Source organism: Cyanistes caeruleus, chromosome 22 (assembly GCF_971803275.1).
Source record: "Cyanistes caeruleus chromosome 22, bCyaCae1.hap1.1, whole genome shotgun sequence".
NCBI classification, from domain to species: Eukaryota; Metazoa; Chordata; class Aves; order Passeriformes; family Paridae; genus Cyanistes; species Cyanistes caeruleus.
This window is the reverse complement of record NC_141722.1, coordinates 1,164,103-1,180,192: the sequence shown is the minus strand read 5'-3', so window position 1 is coordinate 1,180,192 and position 16,090 is coordinate 1,164,103. Positions and strand designations below refer to the sequence as shown.

Here is a 16,090-nt window from a genome sequence, read left to right as displayed (position 1 = left end):
CCTGTGCCTGGAACGGAGTTTGAATCACAGAATTTCAGGATGGTTTGGGTTGGGTGGTCCTTAAATCCCATCTTGTTCCACCCCACAACTTCCACTATCCCAGATGCTCCCCATCCAGCCTGGCCTCAGACACTTCCCAGGATAAGGCAAAATTCCAAGGATTGAGTTAAATATCTTCTTCTGTGTCAGAATAACAAACCCTCAGCATCTTTCCCTTTGTGCTATATCAAAGCTCTATTACATTTATACCCTTTCTGCTGAGTTTTGATGTTTGAGCTGGCATTTCCTCAGATTCCAGGATACACCAACAGTAGCAGGCAGCAGCAACAACCATCTGAAGTTTCACACAGATATTTATATAAATATAAAAAAAAAAAAACATAGCTCATTTTATATAAAGATCATCCCAGTCCAGGTGCACCCAGGGAAGGGAAATATCCTCTTTTTGTTCCTCAAATAGAACTGTCTGGTGTCCAAGCTGTTAGTCCTCATTGCTTCCACCATCATCACCATCATCACCATCATCATCATCATCTTCATCATCATCATCCTTCTCTGCTGTGTCTCCCACGAGCTTCTGGAAGTCTCCTGTCTCAGAATTCCACAGAAACTTCATGGTGACTTTAAACTCTGCCATCTCATAGCCAAAGAGTTTCTAGGAGAGGACACAAATCTGTCATTCCTGCTTCACTGTCTGTGCCCAGCCTGGCAGAACAGTAAACTCCACTTCCAGGTGGCAAGGGGAGCAAAGCAGGAGCCAAGACAATTGCTGCTGGGTTTTAGGAGTTGTGTTAATTAATTCCTGGTGGTTTTGTGTCAGGCAGCAGGGCTGCTGTGTTACTCACCAGCACACGGGCCTGTTCCGGGGTGAGAACATCCCCTTCCTTGCACACTTCGTAATCCGAAAGCAGCGTCACCACTCCTGCAGAGCAGAACCCATGGAAATGGGATCCCAGGCACTGGGAACTCCCCTGGGATGTGGGGGACAGAGCCAGGACTCCCTCCAGTGCTGCTTTCATCAGTGCACCCCAAGGAGATGCAGCTCTAAAAGCCCACACCTGGTTCCTGAGAGGGTTAATCCGAGCTGTTTCCACAGCTGGATGGCACTGTGGGGAAATCTGGGCGTTTTACTCAGCCTTTGGCACAGGGAACAGCACAAGGACACAAGGAGTTCCAGCCCCAGCCCAACAAGGAGAAAAGTCGTCCCTCAGGTTTTCTCCAGACCTAAATCCTGCTCTGTGTTTCACATTCTCCAAAAGAGAAACCCTGGAGTTTCTGCTGTACCTTTCTTGAGCGCCGTGGGCAGCCCCAGCTGCCGCAGCTGCGGCTCCATGGAGTGGGGGAACTGCTCCAGGGGCCCCGTGTCCAGGCTCACCCCGTACGGCGCCTTGTTCCCAGCACGGGCAAAGTCCAGCTCCCGGAACCTGGAGAACCACCTGGCACAGAGATGGGCAACAGGAGCTTCAGCTGGGGGAGGAACTGAGACAGGGCCTGGGGCACGGCCTGCCCGGGGAGCTGGTGGTTAACTCAGGTTGTGGCTGCCCCTGGATCCCTGGGAGCGTCCAAGGGGGTGGGATGAGCTGGAAGGTCCCTCCCAAGCCAAACCCTTCCATGATTCCACCCTGCTGTTGCAGGAATGGCTGACAAAGAGTGGGAAAAGCCCACGAGACCATCCCTGTTTTAAGGGGAGTGCTGGGGTTTTGTGGCAACAAAAGCAGAGTGGTACTTACTCATCCACCTCGTCCCTGGTGCGGTTGGTGAAGAGCAGCCCAACCTCCCCTCTCAGGTGTTTGCTGACCTGGAAGAAAGGAGCATCCACAGGGATTGGGGAGCAGCAGGAACCCAGCTGCAGGGGCTGAGTCCTGCACAGATCCACTCACAACACCCCCTTCACGGCAGGACACGGATGGGCTCCGTTAAAAGCCCCACAGAGTGAATCCAGGATGTTATTCCAGGATGTGGAACACGCCAGGTGAAGCTTTAGCACAGGTACCTTGTGCAGGTTCTCCTTGTACTCGCTGCTCGGCTCCCGGCCCAGCGCCACCATCATCACCTTGTTCTTCCCGAAGAAGATCCTGCCCAGGAGCAGGAGGAAGAGGAGGAGGAGGAAGAGGAGGAGGATGTCAGCCCTGCAGCTCACCCCCTCGGGCATCCCCCACCCCGCACCACCCCCCGCCCACCTGCTGTGCTTCCAGGCGTTCCGCACGTCCTTCAGCTTGTTGTTCCTCATGTTGGCCACGGAGAAGACGAAGATGTACTTGTAGGTGTCCACACAGCGCCGCAGCTGCGGGGGAGCCGTTACCGGGAGCGGCACAGGGGGAACGGGGAGGAGAGGGACAGGGGAGAGGGGCCCGGGCCCGGGCCAGACTCACCTCGGCGATCAGCGCCTGCTTGGCCTGCAGCCCCTTGCGGGCTGTCTGCGTCAGGGACACTGCGGGGACAGCGCCAGGGAGAGATGGGGATGAAGGATGGGAAAGGGGATGGGGATGGTGATGGGGAACGGAATGAGAGATGGGCAACGGAACCGAGGGACGGGGAAGGGGGCGATGGGATCGAGGAATGGGAAAACAGCGGAGAAGGGGACAGGAATAGCGAAGGGAACAGGAAGGGGCGCGGGGAGAGGGATGTGCTGGGGGTTCGGATCAGGGGTCCCGCTCCCACCTTTACGATCCCGCTTGGACTTGGGCATGGTTCCGCCGTGCTCCGAGGCCCCCGGGCCGCGCGCGGGCTGCCGGGAGCGGGCAGGGCTGTCCCTCGCACTGCCTGCGCGCTCCTCACGCCGCTCAGGCGCTTTCCCCGCGCAGGCGATGTCGCGGGCAGCCCCGCAGCGCTGAAGGCCCCCTCGGGCGCCGCGGCCGCTGTCATGGCGGCGGGGCCGCGGGCGCTGCTGCTGCCCCTCCTGCTCCTGGTCCTGCTCCCGTTGGCCGCCGCCGTCTATGAGGACCAAGTGGGAAAATTCGACTGGTGAGCGCCGGGGGTCCCGGTGGGTTGGGTCCCGGTGGGTTGGGTCCCCCCTCCCGCGGACATGCCCCGCGCCGCTCCCATTTCACCGGCGCTCCTGTTCCCTCACGCAGGAGGCAGCAGTACGTGGGGAAGCTTAAGTTCGCCTCCTTGGAGGCCTCGCAGGGCTCGAAGAAACTCGTCGTGGCCACCGAGGAGAACGTGGTGGCCGCGCTGAACTCCCGGAGCGGCGAAATCCGTGAGTGGGGGCGCTTTGGGGCGGAGGGTCGGTGCGGTGTGTTCCTCCGGGAGAGTTAACGCCGCCCTTGGGCCTCGGCGGGCGGGTCAGAGCTCTGGGTCAAACACAGAAACGCTCTCGTGGGGCCGAACGCCGATCTCCCTTGGGCCTGTGTGTTGCAGTGTGGCGCCATGTGGATAAGGGCACCGCGGAAGGAGCCATCGATGCTATGCTGATCCACGGGCAGGGTAAGGGACACGTCCTGGGGCTGGCAGGGCTCCTGCAGTGTGGGACAGGGTAAAAGGGACACATCCCAGGGCTCACAGGGCTCCTGCAGTGTGGAGCCAGCATTAGAGCATGGGCTGGACCTGCAGAACCCATCCCTTGGTGCTGGGTACGAGCTCTGTGTTCACCCCTTTCCTCTCCAGATGCCATCACCGTGTCCAATGCTGGGCGAATCCTGCGCTCCTGGGAGACCAACATTGGGGGCCTCAACTGGGAGACCTCCCTGGACACTGGCAGGTGGGAGTTCCTGTCTTTACTGGTCTTTTTCTCCTTGTGCTGGTCTGGGAAGGGAAAAAAATGGGTCATGGTTTTGGTCTGGGCTTGCATTGTACAGAAAGGTTAATCAGGTGGAAAGTTTCCAAGCTGAATTTTGGGTGAATTCTTTGTGAATGCCTGAGTCACTGAGGCTGGAAAAGCCCTCCCAGACCCTCAGTCCAACCTGTGGCCAATGCTCTCCTTGTCACCCAGTGAGTGCCACGTCCAGGCCTTCCTTGGACACCTCCAGGGATGGGCACTCCAAGCCTCCTTGGGCAGCCTCTTCCTATTCCTGACCACCTTTTCCGTGGGGAAATTCCTGCTGGTGTGCACCCTGAGCCTCCCCTGGCCCAGCCTGAGGCCGTTCCCTCTCCTCCTGTCCCTGTTCCCTGGGAGCAGAGCCTGAGCTGTCCCCTCCTGTCAGGGAACTGTGCAGAGCCAGAAATTCCCCCTGAGCCTCCTTTTCTCCAGGCTGAGCCCCTTCCCAGCTCCCTCAGCCCCTCCTGATGCTCCAGCCCCCATTCCCCAGGGTAAAATAGGAAAATAATTCCCGAATTCCTCGTGCCTGTGCTCAGTTTCCAGGGGGCTGCCCTGGTGGGGCTCCCCGAGGGGGTGAAGTACGTGGCAGTGCTGAAGAAGACGGCCCTGTCTCTGCACTACCTGTCCAACGGGCACCAGAAGTGGGTGGAACACCTGCCAGAAAGGTGAGAACACCTCTAAGGAGAGCTGTGAGCCCCTGGCACGGGGCAGAGGGGAGGGAGCTGAGCCTGCCTTCTGCAAACAGCAGTGTGAGAAGGTGATGCCTCATGTCTTGCAGCGAGAACACTCAGTACCAGCTGCTGTATTCCCGTGGGACTGGGGTGATCCACGTGCTTGGCATCGTTCCCCAGAGCCACCTGAACGTCGTGACCTTCAACGTAGAGGATGGAGAAATCACAAGACAGGTAGAGGAGACAAAATTCTGGGTTTGATGTGAGCAGAGGCGCTTCCAGCCCTGTGGTGTGGTGGGCAGAGGACTGGATTGTGGTGCTACAGAGAGCCCTCCCTTTCCCTGAGGCATTGCCTCCAAAGCAGGGATTTCTTGGCTGAAAGCTGAGCTAGCCTGGCAGCTTTTAGTCAAGTTTATCCCATAACCCTCAGGCTGACAGGTAGTTTTTCTCAGTTTTGGCTAAAAATACTTGAGTTAACTGTCTGCTGTGTGCCCGTGGGTGCTGTGGAGGCTCCTGCTGAGCCCTGGCTGTGTCTCTGTGCAGGTGAGGGTGGCAGCCCCGTGGCTGGTGGCCCTGCAGGGCTCCTGTGGCGTGCTGGGCGAGGCCGTGCTGGTGTGCGTGGACACGGCCGCGCGCTCGCTGCACGTCTGCGCCCTGGACACAGAGCAGGACATGAGGCACATCCCTCTGCAGGTGAGAGCTGCTGCAGGAACATTCCTGCTGTTCCTTGACAACCTCTTTGGTTCTGGTTGGAACTGGTTCTCCAGTCTGTGGGTGAACTGGGGAGGGATTGGAGGTTGTGAGCTGTAAACTGGGGAGGAGTGGGAAAGCTCTTAGTTATTCCTTCTGGGTCGATGTCTTCTGAGCTTTGCTCCAGTGGAGCCTCAGCCTTCCCTGCTCCTGCTCTGTGCCCTGACTCAGGGAATCTCTGACTGCTGCTGAGGGAGGGGAGGTGGTGGTCTCACTGAAGGACAATTGTCTCAGCACATTTTCTCGTGTCCCCTGCAGTCCCTGGAGCTGGAGTTTGCAGATGATTTCCAGGCCAGGATCCTGACCACTCAGCCCAGCGTGACCAGCGCCTCACGGACTCAGTTCTTCCTGCAGCTGTCCCCAAGCCACTTCTCCCTGCTGCAGTACAAGCAGGGGCTGCTCAGCCACCTGCGGGACTTCCAGCAGGTACCAGGGGCAGGGCCAAGTGCAGCTGAACATCCTTCAAGCTGCTGGGCCAGCTGGCAGGTTTTAAAAACCTCAGGAACTCTGGGCATCGTGGCTCAAAAACCTGTGGCTGGTCAGCAGTTCCCATCTCTGTGAGAAATTGGTCTGATCTGGGGGGAGACAAGACAATTTAAAATCTGGCTGTGACAGTTCACTTGCTTTTAATTCCACTGTGGTTTTATTTACTACACAAGTGCTTTTTGGTGAGTTTGGGGTTTTCTTGAGGTTGTTTTTTTAATGATTTTTTGCTATTTTTTTTTTTTTCCTTTTCCAGGCAGCTCTGGTGAGTTTTGCAACGACCGGGGAGAAGACGGTGGCCGCTGTCCTGACCTGCAGGAGTGAACTGGTCAGCACAATTCCTGTCCTGTGGGAGCAGCCCAGCTCTGGGGCTGTGCACTGGGGGTGGGTTCCACTGGGGTTTCACAAAGGAGGAAGAGGAGGATTTGATAAATTTCGGTGATAACACACAGAGTTTGATCACATCCAGCTCAGGCTGTGCCTGGCTCAGTGAATATCCTGCTTCAGCCCTGTGAAAGGTGGACAAGGAATCGGCTTTCCTGATCCACAGAGGATTTCAGTTCTTGGGGATATCAAACATAGCTTCATTTTTATCAGAAACAGAACAGAACAGAGCTATTTCCTGCCTGATGTCACAGGCAAGCTGAGACTTGTCAGGCAGTTGAAAACCTGATTTTTTTTATACTTTACTGGTGTCTGAACCCATGCTCCATCTCCTCTCATCCTCACTTCAGAAACCTGGAAGTTCTGATGGTCTCCATGCTGGCAGCACTCTGGAGGATGCCCGGAGGCAGGTACTGGGTGCTTTTCTTCCCCAGTTCTTGTCAGTCTGTTTTATCCTTTTGCCTGCAGGAGCAGAGATCTTAAACCAGCTGTACAACCTAAAAATGCAGCCTAAAAATTACCTTGAAGCGCCAGCTTTTTGCTGGAGATGGAATTCTGCTGGAATCCTGCTGCAGGATTCGGTGTGGGGTGTGTGTGTAACCCCTGTTTTCTGCCTGTTGCTACAGGATTCCTTAACCTGCTCCAACCAAACCTACAACATAAACCTCTACCTGGTGGAAACTGGGCAAAGGTTGCTGGACACCACAATCACCTTTAGCCTGGAGCAAGGAGGGGCCAAGCCACAGCAGGTGAGCAGGGAAGGGTTATTTCAGCCCTTCCAAAGCATTCCAGGGATTACAGCATCACCCTGCTTGCTGCTCTGGTTTCACCTGATTTGTGCTTTCTTCGAGGAGATGATGTGATCATTAATCTCACTGTTCTCCTTGCCTTTTTTTTGGTTTTGTTTTTGATTTTTTTTTTTTTTTCTTTCCCAGCTGTACATCCAGGTTTTCCTAAAGAAGGATGACTCCGTGGGCTATCGAGCCTTGGTGCAGACAGAGGACCACATGCTCATGTTCCTCCAGCAGCCAGGTGACTCCCAGAACCAGCTTCCTCCCTTTCTAACAGTCACCAGGAGAATCCTGTGTCCTCAAGGATTGCACTTTATCATTACTTTTCTTGGAAGCTGAAAAAATTGATTTAATTCTTCTGAGTCCCGTGAAAGACACAGGAGACTTTTTCACCTGCACAAACAATTCTGCCCTGTTTTGTGTGGGCAGAGCCTTTGGATTTTGGTGGTTTTCTGCAGATTTCAGAACTCTTTTTGTAGGATGAGAGTGTAAGTTCTGGTGTAGATCTTCCTCAAAGATTTCCAGAAAAGGTCCTCCTACCAAAAATATTAATTTACAGAAGGGGTTGAAAGTTCCATCTCAGTGACAGGAATTTCCTGGGGCTCTAAAGAAATCCAGGACTGTGAATCTCTTATTTTAAACAGACTCAGTGACTGTAGCCCTTTTAAAACACCAGATTGCTTTTACTGATCCTGAGGTTTCCTTCCCAGAAACTGGATGCAGTTGCATGAAGTATTTATGTCCCATGAAATAGTTAATTTAACAATATTTATACTGTTTTGCATTTCATTAAGAGGTGATCTGCATTTCAGGGTTGCACTGAAAAATACTCATATATAGTCAATTCCCAAATCTTAGGTTGATTTTTCCAATATCCTGCTCTGATTTCTCTCCAGGAAAGGTTGTGTGGAGTAGAGAGGAGTCTCTGGCAGAGGTGGTAAGCTTGGAGATGGTGGATCTGCCTCTGACAGGGGCACAGGCTGAGCTGGAGGGAGAATTCGGAAAAAAAGCAGGTGAGTTTTAACAGAATTACCTCTGTGTGCGTGTTTTCCTTCCTAAATAAACGTGTTTATTGTTTTCTGTTTACTCTGAGCTGAGAGATTAATTTAAATCCCTATTGATGCCAGTTAAAATGAGCAGAAATAAACCCTTTTCTGTCTAAACTTTAGAAATCCAATCCAGATGACACGAATATATTACACTGTTACATTAAAAAAACAGTCAGCAGCAGTAGGAGGGATTTTGGCCATGTCTCCTAAATGTTTCCTGTGATTTTTTTCTGGAAAACTCATTTCCAATAGCTTTTTATTTTATTTTTTTTTTGCTTTTTTTTTGTCTTTCCTTGCTGTCCTGGATGCAGCCATCCAAGGTAACCCCATCCTGCATGGAGTGTGCTCTGCTCCTGCCACTGCTCCCCTCTGCTTGCTCCCCTCAGTTGAAACCCACTATTTTGGTTACTTTAAGACATTAAACACAAATCCTGATTGGGCAGAATTAAGCATTTTTAATTCCCCTGAGTGCAGAGGGGATTTCTGTAGAGGTGGGAGGTCTGGTGGGCACAGGGGGAGGAACACAAAATCCTCTGCATGCAGGTTTGCTTTCAGTTGATCAGGGCATATTTTGGAGTGAGTATGGACTAGGAAAAGTTGATAAATGCCAGAGTTTGTCACAGAAATGTCAACTGTGACTTCCTGCAGGGGGGGAGGCGAGGAGTTCCCCCAGGTTTGTGCATGGCAGCGTTTGACAGCACAGTTTCAGCTGTGGGGCGGGACGGGTGCCGTTCCCCTCCCGTTGTCACCGTGGGTGCCACTTGCAGATGGATTGCTGGGAATGTTCCTGAAGCGACTCTCATCCCAGCTCATCCTGCTGCAAGCCTGGACTGCCCATCTCTGGAAGATGTTCTACGATGCCAGGAAGCCCCGGAGCCAGATTAAAAACGAGATTAACATTGACAACTTGGCCAGAGACGAGTTCAACCTCCAGAAAATGATGGTGATGGTCACTGCCTCGGGCAAGGTGAGGAGGCCAGGGCAGGAATCTGTTCCTGGGCTGGAGCAAAGTCTCAGCTCTGAATTCCCAGCCCTGTTTTTAGCCAGGCTTGGGCAGAAATAATGGGAAGATGCACGGGATGATTTGTGGTGGCTTTAAAGACTCAGCTTTCTTTGGGGTATGGCAGAGGAGGATGCAGTGCAGAGTTTTCCTAAACTTTGGCTTTCCCACGTTTTCCCTCAGCTTTTTGGCATTGAGAGCAGTTCAGGCACCATCCTGTGGAAGCAATACCTCAGGAATGTCAGGCCAGGCTCCTCCTTCAAGCTGATGGTGCAGAGAACAACAGCCCATTTCCCCCACCCTCCACAGTGCACTCTGCTCGTCAAGGACAAGGTGAGACCCCTTCCCTGCCCTTCCACTGGGCATGGAAATAAAGACAGAGCAATAAAACCATCCTCTTGGGCATCATCTGGTTGGCACTGATGGGATGGCAGGGGAGAAAGATCTGGAGGGAAGCAGACACAGAAGCCTAAAAATTAAAAAAACACTTAAAAATGAACGTGGTTGTTACAGACAAATGCGTGAGTCCATACAGAATATCTCCAGGATGAAACCAGGGTATGAATAGTCAACACCAGCAAGTAACAGTTAGAAAAACACCTTTTTTTCTTTTTTTTTTTTACTTAAGAAGCAAAACTTCCCCTGTTTTTCAGGAAACCAAAATGAGTTTTCTGTACGTCTTTAACCCCATCTTTGGGAAGAGAAGCCAGGTAGCTCCTCCCGTTCTGAAACGTCCGATTCTCCAGACTTTGCTTCTGCCTATTATGGATCAAGACTATGCCAAAGTGCTGCTCCTGATTGATGATGAGTACAAGGTAAATTGCTTTGCCTGGAGGCAGTTTTCTTCACATCCTGGTTAATTATTCCCCTCCCTTTTGGGGCAAGATGGGAAAAAAATGCCATTGAGCCACATTTCACACAAAGCTATGAGGTTATCCTGGTAAGGCAGACCTTACCTTGATAAACAGGTTGGAAATCGTATTTCTGGTTCATTCTGGGGTGGGTTTTTTTGTATCAGTTGTTTTTCAGCTGTGTTTCAACTCTTCTTTTCCAGGTTACACCTTTCCCAGCCACTAAAAACGTCCTTCGGCAGTTAGAAGAAATAGCTCATTCCATCTATTTTTATCTGGTTGATGCTGAGCAGGGAAAACTCTCTGGATTCAGGCTGAAAAAGGTATGGAAAACCCACGACACTTCCCTGAATGCCCTGTGGACAGCGGCAGATCTTAATTCCCTTCGCTCAGAACCGGAGCATCCATCCTCAGAACGCACCGAGGAAAGCTGGGAAATCCCAAAGCAAGGAAATCTTTGGAGGTGGTGTCCTTGAAGGATGATAAGCCAGCTCCCACTTGCTTTTTCCCCCTGCAGGACCTGAGCACGGAGGAGAGCTGGGAGGTGGCCATCCCCACGGAGGTGCAGAGGATTGTGACTGTCAAAGGGAAGAGGTCCAACGAGCACGTGCACTCCCAGGGCCGCGTGATGGGCGACCGCAGCGTCCTCTACAAGGTGCTGCAGCAGCTCTCAGCTGGATTTTTCTTTGAGAGGGGGGGGTTTATCCCATGGAAAGATCCCAGTTCCATTCCCTTCTGCTGCATTGGGATGAGCCTGTGGTGCCAGTTTTCCTTAACTGGCACCAGTGTCTCTTAAGGAAAAAAGCTCCCTTCCCCAGGCACGGCTCCTAAACCCTTCACTCTTTTTAAACCCAAACCAGGCTCTAAGCTGGACTGTATCAAAATGCAACATTGCCACTGATGAGCTTGAAAAATAAGGGCAGAATAACATTTTTCAATTTAAAAGACTGTTAATGCTGGAAAAGAAAATAAAATGAGGAAAGAAACTGTTATTTGCTTGAACTGCAGGAGACACAGTTGTTAGGGAAAGAAATATTATTAAACATTCTCTGGTAATCTGGGAAAATAGAGGGGTTCTAGGAGCCAAAAAGTCCAGCTTCAGGAAGGTAGGCACACTCAATCGTCTTTCCAGAGCCATCATCATCTTTTCAAAAAAATGTTTTCCTGCAAATAGTTGGGAAAGAACAGCTTGATTTCTTGGGGTGATTTATGATTTATTCCCAGGTGAAGAGCAGGAAGATGTCTGTGGCTCTGAGAGGGGGTCTGAGCTGTTTCTCCTTTGTCCCCAGTCGCTGAACCCCAACCTGCTGGCGGTGGTGACGGAGAGCACGGACACGCACCACGAGCGCACCTTCATCGGGATCTTCCTCCTGGACGGCGTGACGGGCAGGATCATCCACTCCTCCGTGCAGAGGAAGGCCAAGGGGCCCGTGCACATGGTGCACTCCGAGAACTGGGTGGTGGTGAGAGCTGCTGCTGTAAAAAGAAGCTGTATAAATAGATAATTCTAATCTACAGAGCTACAAATATATAAATAGTATAGAAATATATGTAGAAACATATCTAGAGATATATAAATAATATAGAAATATATATAGAAACATATCTAGAGATATATAAATAATATAGAAATATATATAGAAACATATCTAGAGATATATAAATAATATATAAATATATATAGAAACATATATAGAGATATATAAATAATATATAAATATATATAGAAACATATATAGAGATATATAAATAATATATAAATATATATAGAAACATATATAGAGATATATAAATAATATATAAATATATATAGAAACATATATAGAGATATATAAATAATATGTAAATATATATAGAAACATATATAGAGATATATAAATAATATGTAAATATATATAGAAACATATATAGAGATATATAAATAATATGTAAATATATATAGAAACATATATAGAGATATATAAATAATATGTAAATATATATAGAAACATATATAGAGATATATAAATAATATGTAAATATATATAGAAACATATATAGAGATATATAAATAATATGTAAATATATATAGAAACATATATAGAGATATATAAATAATATATAAATATATATAGAAACATTTATAGAGATATATAAAATGTATTTTATATATATAAATATATATAATAATTTTATATATATAATATAAATAATATATTATAAATATATAAATATAATACATATATAATTTTAATATATATAATAATTTTGTGGTTTTTATATAAATATATAAATACATATAAATATTTAGATAATAAATATATGTAATAAATAAATATATAAATATAAATTTATATAAATATATATAATACATAAAATATATAAATTTATATAAATATATATAGTAATACATAAAATAAATATATAAATTTCTATAAATATATAATAATACATAAAATAAATATATAAATTTATATAAATATATATAGTGATACATAAAATAAATATATAAATATAAATTTATATAAATATATATAATAATACATAAAATAAATATATAAATATGAACTTATATAAAATATAAATATATAATGTATGTGTAATATAATATATAATATTATAATATATATAATGAATAATAAATAAATGTAATATAATAAAATAATTTTATATGTAAATATATAAATAGATAAAAATATACAAAATATATTTTATATATAAATATATAAACATAAAATATATTCTTATATATAAATATGTATAAATATATAAAGTAATTTTATATATAAATATATACATAGATAAAATATATAAATATATTTAATATATAAATATATAAAAAATAAATACAAAATATACATTATATATAATATAAACAAAATATAATATTTACAATATATAAATATATATAGAAGAAATAATTATATAATACAATTTATATAATATATAAAATCTAAATAAATATATATATATAAAAATATAAAATATAAAAATAAAATATAATATATAAAAACTACTTTTTTTTTATATAAATATATAAAAAGCAAAAAATCTTTTTGGGATGGGGGCAGCTCCTGAACGTGCATGGGGGCAGTTTTGTGCCCACGCTCTGTGATTTCCCTAATCCTCATCCCCAAACCCCTGTGCTTGCAGTACCAGTACTGGAACAGCAAGGCCCGGCGGAACGAGCTGACGGTGCTGGAGCTGTACGAGGGCACGGAGCAGTACAACGCCACAGCCTTCAGCTCCCTGGACCGCCCCATCCTGCCCCAGGTGCTGCAGCAGTCCTACATCTTCCCCTCTGCCATCAGCGCCATGGAGGCCACCATCACCGAGCGTGGCATCACCAGCCGCCACCTGCTCAGTGAGTAGCTGCTCTGTGAAAGGCTGAAATCCAAGAAAAATGCACTTTGCTGACAAAAACCGTGCCTGGGGGTTGTCCTGGGCTCCTGCAAGTGCAGGGGTAAGCACAGAGTGTTTCTGTTGGCTGTCAGAAATGGCCACGAGGTGCCAGGCTCGTTCCCGTGGTGCCCAGAGCAGCAATGGCCATAAACTGAAAGCCAGGAAAGTTTCACCCCAAGATGGGGAAGAACTTTTCCTGAAGGAGTGGCGCAGGTGCCCGGGGAAGGTCTGGAATCTCCCTCTCTGGTGCCATTCCAAACCCACCTGGATGCATTCCTGAGTCACCTGCTCCTGGTGACCCTGTCTGGGCAGGGGTTTGGACTGGCTGAGCCCCAGAAGGCCCTTCCAACCCCTGCTGTTGTGGGATTTTGGGATTTTGAAGGTGTTTTTCCTTCACTGCACAGTTGGGCTTCCCTCCGGGGCCATCCTGTCCCTTCCCAAGGCCCTGCTGGACCCTCGGCGCCCGGAGATCCCGACGGAGCAGAGCAGGTAGGCAAGGAGTGAGAACCTCTCTTCCTGGGCTCTGGAGAGCGCTGGATTTTGTGTGTCACAAATGGTGTGAGGAGGAACAACTCGTCCTGGCTGGACTCAGAGGAATCTTGGCACAGAAATGAAGGCAAGTTCCTTCAGCTCCAAGGTTGGACTCGTTGATTTTGGAGGTCTTTTCCTAACCTGAAGGATTCTGTGCTCCTGTTCCCGGTCTGTGATGGTGGGATACATTTGTCAGTGTCATTAAACCAGCCTGGGGTCCGGGTTCTCAGGGAGGGGCAGTCAGAGGAGCTGGAATTTTTTTGGAGTTGCTTGTAAAACTTTGGAAGCCCTGAAGGAGACAGCTGCAGCTTAGCCTGACCCAGCTGATCCATTTCATTTTCATCCTGCAGCAAGAATGAGTCTGCACTGGGAAAAGCTCCCAGTTTGCTGTTTTAGCTTAACTTTTGATAACCAGGAGTCGCTGGTGGTGTGCCCTGTGTGCTGCTGTGGGGTTTGAGGTCTCTGGTGGTGTCTTGCAGAGAGGAGAACCTGATCCCCTACTCGCCAGACGTGCAGATCCACGCCGAGAGGTTCATCAACTACAACCAGACCATCTCCAGGATGAGGGGGATTTACACAGCCCCCTCTGGCCTGGAGTCCACGTGCCTGGTGAGTGCAGGGGGGAGGCCTCAGTGTGGGATTTGGGGCTGGATCCCAGTTCTTAGTGTGGAATTTGGAGGTGGATCCCAATCCTCACTGTGGGATTTGGGGCTGGATCCCAATCCTCAGTGGGGAATTTGGGGCTGGATCCCAATCCACACTGGGGAATTTGGGGCTGGATCCCAATCCACACTGGGGAATTTGGGGCTGGATCCCAATCCTCAGTGTGGAATTTGGGGCTGGATCCCAATCCACACTGGGGAATTTGGGGCTGGATCCCAATCCACACTGGGGAATTTGGGGCTGGATCCCAGTCCTCAGTGTGGAATTTGGGGCTGGATCCCAATCCACACTGGGGAATTTGGGGCTGGATCCCAGTCCTCAGTGTGGAATTTGGGGCTGGATCCCAATCCTCAGTTTGGAATTTGGGGCTGGATCCCAATCCACACTGGGGAATTTGGGGGTGGATCCCAATCCTCAGTGTGGAATTTGGGGGTGGATCCCAATCCACACTGGGGAATTTGGGGGTGGATCCCAATCCACACTGGGGAATTTGGGGGTGGATCCCAATCCACACTGGGGAATTTGGGGGTGGATCCCAATCCACACTGGGGAATTTGGGGCTGGATCCCAATCCACACTGGGGAATTTGGGGCTGGATCCCAATCCACACTGGGGAATTTGGGGGTGGATCCCAATCCTCAGTGTGGAATTTGGGGCTGGATCCCAATCCACAGCCCGCGGAGCTCCGTAACTCCCACAACGCCGCTTCAGCATCGCTCCTTTCCACCAGAACCTGAACCCCGAGCGGATCATTTTGGGGTTTCATGCTCCAAGCTGCATCCCCAGCTCCTCATCTGTGCCCTGCAGGTTGTAGCCTACGGGCTGGACATCTTCCAGACCCGGGTGTACCCCTCCAAGCAGTTTGATGTGCTCAAGGACGACTACGACTACGTTCTGATCAGCAGCGTTCTCTTCGGGCTGGTCTTTGCCACCATGATCACCAAGAGGCTGGCCCAGGTGAAGCTGCTGAACCGGGCCTGGCGCTGAGGGAGATCCCACTCCGGGATCTCAGCCCTCCCAAGGCACCCAAACTTCCTCTGTGCCATTTGGCTGGAAGGTATTTGTGAGGAAAAGCTGCTGCTGGAACAAAACCCGCACTGCCCACGCGTCTCCCGTGAGGAGAAACGCAAGAGATGAAAAACAGAATTTCTTTTTTTAGTCTGTTCTGACTGAAAAAAGGTCCCAGTCCTCCTTTAAAGTCCCCAAATCTCCCTGGTGTTGGTGAAGAGAATACTCAGGATGTGTTGTCCTGGCAGCGAGGAGGCTTGGCTGCGGAGATGTGCGAACTCCTGCTGCGAGGAAGAGACCTTGGGTGATTTCCTAAGGAAAAATGCTGGGAATTGGGTGGGAACAACCTCATGGAGCCACTGACAGAGCTGCAGAGCACTGGGGAAGAATTTGAACCTCAAGTCTCTCCGTGTTCTTTATTTATTGTGACAACAACAGTTCCTTCCCATTTGTTCCTACATTTTCCTGCATTATTTTGTGTTAAGGTGGGGAGGTTCAAGGGGAGGAGCCTCTCATCATTTCCTTCAGGATCAGGGCTCTGAGCTCTGTGGGTTTTAATTGTAAAAATCCAGTTTGGCATCCAATTGTTCCCTCAGGAGAGGCCGTATCCCTCCGTGTCCACATCCCAAAATAAAGCTGCAGAGCAGGGAGCCACTCTGTGTTATTGAAGTGTTCCTTGGGTTATTTTAGTGGGCATTTTGTGGTTGTTTAAGTGGGTTTGGGGGGGCTATTTAGGTTTATTTTTATTTAAGTGATTTTGTGGGGATGTTC

At 48.6% G+C, this 16,090-nt stretch overlaps 2 protein-coding genes across 3 annotated transcripts; one reads left to right on the top strand and one right to left on the bottom strand.

The window, feature by feature from the left end:
* Positions 1-335: 335 nt before the first annotated feature.
* On the bottom strand, positions 336-2,775 carry MRTO4 (MRT4 homolog, ribosome maturation factor). Its single transcript, XM_086860427.1, has 8 exons — positions 2,662-2,775; positions 2,373-2,431; positions 2,181-2,284; positions 1,994-2,075; positions 1,731-1,798; positions 1,285-1,436; positions 846-922; positions 336-655 (listed from the first exon to the last, which is right to left on the bottom strand). The coding sequence occupies exons 1-8, from the start codon at positions 2,687-2,689 to the stop codon at positions 482-484; spliced, it is 744 nt and encodes a 247-aa protein (XP_086716553.1). The 5' UTR covers positions 2,690-2,775; the 3' UTR covers positions 336-481.
* Positions 2,422-15,969, top strand: EMC1 (ER membrane protein complex subunit 1). Of its 2 annotated transcripts, none has more exons than XM_086860414.1 (23): positions 2,422-2,964; positions 3,075-3,199; positions 3,361-3,426; positions 3,607-3,700; positions 4,294-4,422; positions 4,536-4,662; positions 4,972-5,121; positions 5,437-5,604; positions 5,918-5,989; positions 6,396-6,455; positions 6,672-6,794; positions 6,981-7,077; positions 7,733-7,849; positions 8,653-8,852; positions 9,069-9,218; positions 9,539-9,700; positions 9,940-10,059; positions 10,254-10,391; positions 11,026-11,199; positions 12,869-13,079; positions 13,522-13,606; positions 14,128-14,257; positions 15,119-15,969. In XM_086860414.1, the coding sequence occupies exons 1-23, from the start codon at positions 2,456-2,458 to the stop codon at positions 15,296-15,298; spliced, it is 3,387 nt and encodes a 1,128-aa protein (XP_086716540.1). In that variant the 5' UTR covers positions 2,422-2,455; the 3' UTR covers positions 15,299-15,969. The 2 variants fall into 2 exon arrangements, with proteins under 2 accessions (XP_086716540.1, XP_086716539.1); XM_086860413.1 differs by having other exon boundaries at positions 14,128-14,634; positions 14,986-15,969.
* Positions 15,970-16,090: the final 121 nt, after the last annotated feature.